Source organism: Aquarana catesbeiana, linkage group LG06, assembly GCF_042186555.1.
Source record: "Aquarana catesbeiana isolate 2022-GZ linkage group LG06, ASM4218655v1, whole genome shotgun sequence".
NCBI lineage: Eukaryota > Metazoa > Chordata > Amphibia > Anura > Ranidae > Aquarana > Aquarana catesbeiana.
The window spans coordinates 109,770,908-109,778,980 of NC_133329.1; the positions used below are offsets into that span (position 1 = coordinate 109,770,908).

The window sequence follows — 8,073 nt, forward strand, 5'->3', positions numbered from 1 at the left end:
TTTTTAGCAGCGCTTTTACATGTACATTTTACATTCACATCAGTTCCTCTCCTCAAGGAGCTTACAATCTATGGTCCCCAAATCACATTCATACATACACATACTAGGGCCAATTTAGACAAGAGAAAATTAACCTACCAGCATGTCTTTGGAGTGTGGGAGGAAACCCATGCAGGCAAAGGGAAACATGCAAACTCCAGGCAGGTAGTGCCATAGTCAGTATGTGAACCAAAGACCATAGTGTTGCTAGATAGAAGTGCTAATCACTTATCCACTGTACTTCTTCATATGTACTTTGCAGGAACAAAAACAAGGGAATTGGTATTAGTAAACCTTTTTGCCATTGCATTGATTATACATGCAGGTTCTGTGCCCTTGTTGCTTGGCCTACATCAGAGTGTTTTTCTCTTTCAGGACTATGTGGGCATGAGAGGGATACTGGCTGTCCTTTGTGCGGTCTTCACGTTGCCAGTTTTTGCTCTCCTGGCTTTTACCTTTGTCCCTCCGCTGGTCTCTACCCTGTGGCTCGGGGTGACATATTCCTTTGCTGCGGTAAGGCTATAATGGTTCCCCTAATTACAGCATGCCATTCACAAGGACAATTTAAGTAAGCCTGTGGGTGTAATTTAGTTACTGTACCAGATGACAATATCAGGGTAAATTCTGTCAAGTCAAAAGGTATCATGGACAGGTAGCTCTGGGAAATGTGAAAGTTCCTAAAATCAGCCAGTCATCCAGTGTGTAAGGGTATTGGGTGTAAAGCAAATCGATGGAGTGGAGTGTCATTGCTGGCAAGTGGAGAGGAAGTTTACCTTAACTGGAGAAATCAAGGGGGAATAATACAATTAGGGGGATATAAGATAAGGGAGAGAGGTAGAGAGGGGATAGGGTTGGCTGGTAGTGGGGATAGGACCCTTTGGGGAGAGCTGGATCTCAACCCTAAGTGAATTTGGAAGACAAAGGTGAAATTATGACTTATGGGTTTCTGGCAAAGTCCACGAAAGGGTAGTTTTTGATCCCAAGTCAGCCTACATGATTGAATTTTTTTGGGATGGTGTTAGGATTGCAGATAATTGTGAAACCTGTTTTTTTTTAAAAAAAATTATATGACTTTAATGCTGAACTCTGGAAAGGGGGGCATGTCTAGCTCTGGCTCTCTGCGATGCGGTGAAAGGCGGAGTCAGCTGTCAGTCAGGCAGCCAGGTGGATCCTGAAAATATTGCAAAGATAAATCGGTTACAGGATTAGTTTCATACTGTATTGCACTTATTGACGGTATGCATCTAAAATGACTAGGAATTTGGTCATGTGATCGCTGTGGAAGGTATAGGTCAGATTGGCTAAATTAACCCTTTCACAGAGATTGCATGACCCAATTTCTAGACTGTTGGTTATTTGAGTGGTACAAGAAGGGACCTGGAGCTGCATTTCTCCAAGAAATATTTTGTTTCCTAGTTATTCTTAATTTGATGGTCCATAAAGACTGGTAGTACAGCTTTATGTTAAAATGAGTGTTGGTTAATTTTTATGACCCTAATATATTACTACATCCAGCGTTCACCTGCTTCCCAGCTGATGATGTTTGTTTTCTACCCTCAGGCCAGTATGTGGCCCTCTATCCCTCTTGTGGTCCCACAAGCGACCCTCGGAACAGCCATGGGCCTGGCTACCTCTGTGCAGATGATTGGTATTGGAACTTCTAATCTTATTGTTGGCAGAATCCTTGGAACTAAATCCAGGTGTGTCCAAAAATATCTATATATGGCATTGATATTTTATATAGAACCATCACATCAGTCCCTGTCCATGTGTAGCTTATACTTTAACAATCTTGCTACCATCATACACACATAGGCGGTAGGTGTTGTTTGTGAAGAGGTCAATTACTGTACCTGTATCTTATTGGTGCAGGGAAGACGTATTTATTTTATTTATTACAGGTACTTATATAGTGCTGTTCAAATTATGCAGTGCTTTACTTTGTACATTCACATCAATCTCTGCCCTCAAGGAGCTTACAATCTAAGGTTCCTAACTCACATTCATACATACATACATACATATACTAGGGCCAATTTAGACAGGAGCCAATTAACCTACCAGCATGTCTTTGGAGTGTGGGAGGAAACTGGAATACCCAAAGGAAACCCACGCGGGCACATGGAGAACATGCCAAACATGCGAAATCCAGGCAGGTAGTGCCATAGTTGGGATTCAGACCAATGACCCTAGTGCTGCCAGGTGGAGGAAGTGCTAACCCCTTAGCCAATGTGCTGCCCAGGAAGTTTGTATAAACATAAGGGTAAAGGGGTTTTGTAAATACAATGTTGATAAAGTCATGGTGGAAATTGTTCAGTTCTAATTATTCGATTTCCTTCTGTCTCTAGTGAAGCGAAAATCCCATTGTGGCGCTGGCAGCATATGATGATATTCATGTTGGCGAATACCATTGCTTGTATAGTGACCTCTGTGATTTTAAACATAGTGGATAAGAAACAGGTAATTACAAGTAGAAGATACCCAAGCTCAACCGCACAAGAAATACTTGCTGAGATTCTGTGCTTAGGCTGGGGAATCCCCACTCCCATGTTCGAACATCCAAAGCAGAAAGTAAGCCGGCAACTCAATAACTCCCTGGTAATATCCTTTATTTGACTACATCATATACACAGGATCAATGCTGACCTGTTTCAGCTATTACAGCTTTACTCCTAGCATTGAGTGCTATGAATAAGGCTGTAATAGCCAAACATGTCAGTATTGATCCTGTGTATATGATGTAGTCAAAGGATATTACCAAGGAGTTATCGAGTTGCCGGCTTACTTTCTGCTTTGAAGAAACAGGTAGTAGCTGTTAGAGTTAGACCGCCGATTCATGACTGCATAGAACTCTGAAACACTCTATAGAATGATATGCGCAAGTAGACACTATATAGGAAAATGAGCGCAACCAGCCACTGTATAGAACACAGGGAATCTACCAATACCTGCATAGAAAATTGATTTTGTGTACTAATCAAAGAATGTGTTGGTCTAATTGATTTCTGAAAGTTATGACAGTTTGATCTAATTGATCATTACATCAGATGAATGTATCTATGCACATGGTCAGCATTAGAGTCCGTTCACACCTGCAGTTTTGTCTCTCTCTGGGTTATTTTCTGTGGCAGTCTACTGCTGGCTACAATACTTTATACAGCTACAGATTACTGGTATGATATAATCATGAAAAGTTGCATTTGATAACATGATCAGGTACTGGAGCAGGTGTGCAAAAAGCCGATGGCTCAGGGGCAGTAATGCTGTAGTCGTGGTGACACACACCTTTCATTGAGGGAGGTTTATTGTTTTCTTGGCAACAGAAACTGTGATGCCTTGTACACACGTTCCGATTATCGGATGATAAAAATCGCTTTCGGATTGATCGTTCGATAATCTGATTGTTAGTACACAGCTTTCAACAGCCGATCACGACAGTCCGTCCAACAAAATCCAAAGGGACAAACACGAAAACTTTGTTTGGACGACAGCCCATCATACGACAATCATTTTAATCAGTACAGTGTGCGTCTGCTAAAGATCGAGAGACGAACACCACACATGATCAGAAACACTAAAAAAAAACAGAAGGACACATGGGTCACACGTATTTGACATCATTTCAAATACGTAGCTATGCACAGCAGAAGGTTTTTCCAGAATCGTACGACAAAAATCATACTTTTTGTAGAGCAGATTTTGCACTGTTGTATTCGATATTAGTTTTATGCAACAAAATGCGACCGATACGTTGTACGATAATCGGAACGTGTGTACGAGGCATAAGGCAAGCAGTCTGCACTGCTGAGTGACTCGTGACAAGTATAACCATGTATTAAGTCTTTTGCTGATCTCTCCTTTCTGCATGTCACCAGGGAGGCACACTGAACAAGATGTCAAAGCGAAGACCTCAGATGGAGCACGAATCTAGAGATGACACTGACAGAACATCTCTCCTGAATGATGAGGATGATCGCAACTCTATCAACTAAATTAGTCTCACAGTAAAGGAAACCCGCTATGAGATATATACGAAGGTTGCTTTTGCGGATATCTCCTGAAAATGCTAGTTCCCTAGATTCATGCTGACCCTGGTCTTCACTCTTTCAAGTCACAGACTGGAAACAAGTATGGGTTTAAGGATTTCTGATTATCATTTGCTGCCTTGCTGGCCCAGGTCATGGAAGCATTGGTGCTAAAAACAGACAATTAGCATTTGCAGAAAAGGACCAGCAATGGCAGCCGGCATCTTTTATCACATGACCGGTGCATTTAATGCCTCCATAGCTCCTTTTTAATCAACAATACATAAGGCAGGGCAGTGATAGTATTGCTCAGCAAATCAGTTATCATTTCCCTATACAAGTTCGCAGAAGTGTTAGGTGTAATAATTGAGGAAACAGTAGACACAACTCCCATCCATGTGCCGGGCTGTATTTACCATAATGACACTTGTAAGCCAGTGCCACGTAGAAGTGACTGGAAGGCTGCACACTTCTACTACAAAGCTGGGAGCCAGGAGTAAAAATGTAAACAGATTCCCGGCTGCTGTAGCGGCCGGGAAATTGTTTACAAACCACCACTGTCACCAACGTAGTTGGGTTTGTGCCAGCAAAAACTTTACAGTTCAGGAAACCTGACGCTATCACTACTTTCTGTTGTATATTGATCCCCACAGCCTGTAAAGCAGTGTGTTGTGTGTTTTTTTTTTTTTGTTTGTTTTTTTTTTTTTTTTTATGGCCGTACTGCTGCTTTTTAACTTGCCCCCTAGAATCCTTATATTAATTACAAATTTTACAGTCAGTACAAATTGCACCTTTGCTGAATGAGTGTTGTGGTTGGATGGGCTAGCTAGAGACGTTTACTATTAGCAGGGTGTATACATTTTGTACGGCTTGATTGAAAGGAGTGGGATGAGTTAGCTGGCCTGTAATTTTCTTCCCTATTCCATTTTACTTCCTGTCTCGTTGACACACAGGGTATTGCTGTCAGCTGGATTGATTGTGCCCATTTTCTGGTGTCCACTGTTCATATATTCTTCTGGAAATCCACCGTGATGTTGGTAGCAATGAAAACCTTGCAGGTGATCAAATCCTGTTTGGCTGCAGCTCTGCAGGGAAACTGCTGCTTCCACTAGAAAGCAAAGGTCCTTCTCTGCAGAATGCCAGCAGGGGATGATCTTTTCTATCCAGGTTGTGGCTGCCTTCTAAAGAAAGTGAACTGTAAGAGCTAAGTTCACGTTTTCTGACATGTTACACCCATATTCAGGGTGTAACATGTTACAGATGCACCAGCCCCCGCTCCCTTGTTCTGAGAGGTAGTGGGGGGATCTTCTTCGCTCCCACCCCTCCCCCTGCTAGCTGTCACAATTTGCGGAGCTCTGGCTACATCATCCATGCACAGTTTTCTGTGAATGGGAAAACTACAAGGTCAGACAGCCATTGTGGGCACTGTTGAGCGCTGTGGTAGTTCATGAAGTTTTCCTGTCACAATGTAACTGCCTGACCATAACGGAGGTACGGGCAGACAGATACACAGACAGTCTGCAGGACCGTGGCATTACACCCAAGATTTTCTGATTGTGGGTACAATGCTTTACGTATCCATTACAAAAAAAATAAATGCCTTTTTTTTTTTTGCATGTAAAAAAAAAAATGCATTTTTTATTCTTTTTGTAAAGGTGAACTTATTATCCTTTGACAACCTTGGTTGGTGTTGCACCTCTGCAGAGAGAACACTGCTCCCACACAGAGCAAGGGCCCTACTATAAAACATTCTAGCAGGCTTGATTATCGTAAGGTTACAGTTGAAATTGATGGGTTCATCTGCCTTTGGGAGTCATGCTTGTAACTGTCAGCCTTGCAATGCCTCATGGGACTTGTAATTTCCCAAGAGCTGGAAAGCCACAGAGCACCCATGCTTAACGACTTGTCGACCAGCCGCCGAAGTTGTACTGCGGCAGCATGTCACGGCTGGGCGAAACAACGTTATGTAACGTCGCTTCGCCCTGTGGCCACTAGCAGTGTGCTCACCCCCCCCCCCAAGCTGATGCGAGTGCCACTGACACACGGAGAACCGGTATCTGTGTGTGTAAACAGTGTCCAGTTCTCTGAGGGGAGAACATACAGATCGTCTGTTCATACAGAGTATGAACAGCGATCTGTCATCTCCCCTGCACGGTCCCCTCCCCCCTTCAGTTAGAACACACACTAGGGAACACATTAACCCCTTGATTGCCCCCTAGTGTTAACCCCTTCACTGCCAGTGACATTTTTACAGTAATCAATGCATTTTTATAGCATTGATCGCTGTATTAATGCCAATGGTCCCAAAAATGTGTCAAAAGTGTCCAATGTGTCCGCCATAATGTCGCAGTCCTGATAAAAATCAGCAGATCACCGCCGTTACTAGTAAAAAAAAAAAAAAACAAAAAAAAAACAAAAATGCCATAGAACTATCCCCTATTTGTAGACACTATAACTTTTGCGCAAACCAATAAATATACGCTTCTTGCGAATTTTTTTTTTTTTTTTTTTTTACCAAAAATATGTAGAAGAATACATATCGGCCTAAACTGAGGAAAAAAAATTTTATATATATTTTTGGGGGATATTTATTATAGCAGAAAGTAAAAAATAATGCGTTTTTTTTTTTTTTTTTTTTTTTCAAAATTGTCACTTTTTTTTGTTTATAGCGCAAAAAATAAAAACCGCAGAGGTGATCAAATACCCCACCAAAAGCAAACAAAAGCTCTATTTGTGGGGAAAAAAGGACGTCAATTTTGTTTGGGTGCATTGTCGCACGACCGTGCAATTGGCAGTTAAAGCGACGCAGTGCCGGATCGCAAAAAGTGCTCTGGTCAGGAAGGGGATAAAATATTCCAGGGCTGAAGCGGTTAAAGTAATTCTGCCTCTGTCTTCTACTGCAAAGCCATATTGGTTATTCCGCATTGTGGTTAATCCAGCAGTTGGCCAATATCTGGGATTCTGTTTGGTTATATTGCAGCTGGCATGTAAGAGCAACCACTCAATGACATTTGTTTTGGGTGGAATTCTCTTCTAAAAAAAAAAAGATAGCAGTAGCAGCCATCTGATGTAGCCATTATATAAGGCATTTCAGAATTTGAACCCTACGGATTAAGACTGGGATGCCATTAAAGTTTGTGTGTGTAAAGGCAGGTGTCCCAATACTTTTGGTATTAAAGTGTAACCATTCCATAATTAAATTTGTTTTGGATGGAACTGTCCTCTTAAAAAAAAAAAAAAAAAAAAAAAGGTGAAAGAATAAGGCATTTCAGCCACAAAGTGATCAGAGTGTTTGGAGTGAGTGCCAAACTTAGAGGAGCATGATTGCTTTTGGCCATAATATGTTGTAATTCACTCATCACTTTATGTACTAGGTGCACTTCTTGCACTAAGATCAACCTTGTCGAACAACCTGTGCAAAGGATGAGTCCTATCTTCAATCTTATAACAACTAATTCAGTTGATATTTTTTTTTAACAAAGAGGTGAAAGGCTTCTCATTGTTGGCTGCTACAGACCCTTGTTTACAAAGTAACCCCCCCCCCCCCCCCCCACCGAGGTGAGAGTCCTCTAATCTCTCTAATCTTATTATTTTTTGCCAACAGTACAGGTCCAGTTTACAGCCAGCACTTGCAGCAGCTTATACTTCTCGCCTTACCTCTACCCGAAGGGAGAAGAATTTTCAACATTGAGAAATGTCCCCCCAATTCCTGTGACAAATATTTTGGATTTGTCAGTTTTCAGCACTGGAGATCATGGATGGTCACCAGGACCAGTAGGGTGGATCCCTTCAGCAGGGACATGGATAGCATTAAAAAACCTTGTGTAATCAATCCATTGAGAGCAGCAAACCAATGTCTTGAAAGGTCAATAATTAAACCAGTTACATTTAAAAAGATGAAATTAAACCAACTCATTTTGGGGGCCAGAAAATATCCCTCAACAGGTGGGCTTAGAACAATAAACTGAAGTGTTTGGTGGACTGGAAAATCCTCCTGGGCAGGTGTTTC

The 8,073-nt window shown here is 41.8% G+C and overlaps 1 protein-coding gene across 2 annotated transcripts in view; it reads left to right on the forward strand.

The window, feature by feature from the left end:
- LOC141148862 (lysosomal dipeptide transporter MFSD1-like) overlaps positions 1-6,696 on the forward strand; it is a 32,425-nt gene extending 25,729 nt beyond the window's left edge. For both annotated transcript variants that reach the window (XM_073636676.1, XM_073636675.1), the window contains exons 11-14: positions 415-552; positions 1,600-1,739; positions 2,388-2,499; positions 3,915-6,696. In XM_073636676.1, the coding sequence (XP_073492777.1) occupies positions 415-552; positions 1,600-1,739; positions 2,388-2,499; positions 3,915-4,031 (507 nt within the window). In that variant the 3' untranslated portion in view covers positions 4,032-6,696. The remainder of the gene's footprint in view (positions 1-414; positions 553-1,599; positions 1,740-2,387; positions 2,500-3,914) is intronic.
- The last annotated feature ends 1,377 nt before the right edge of the window (positions 6,697-8,073 follow it).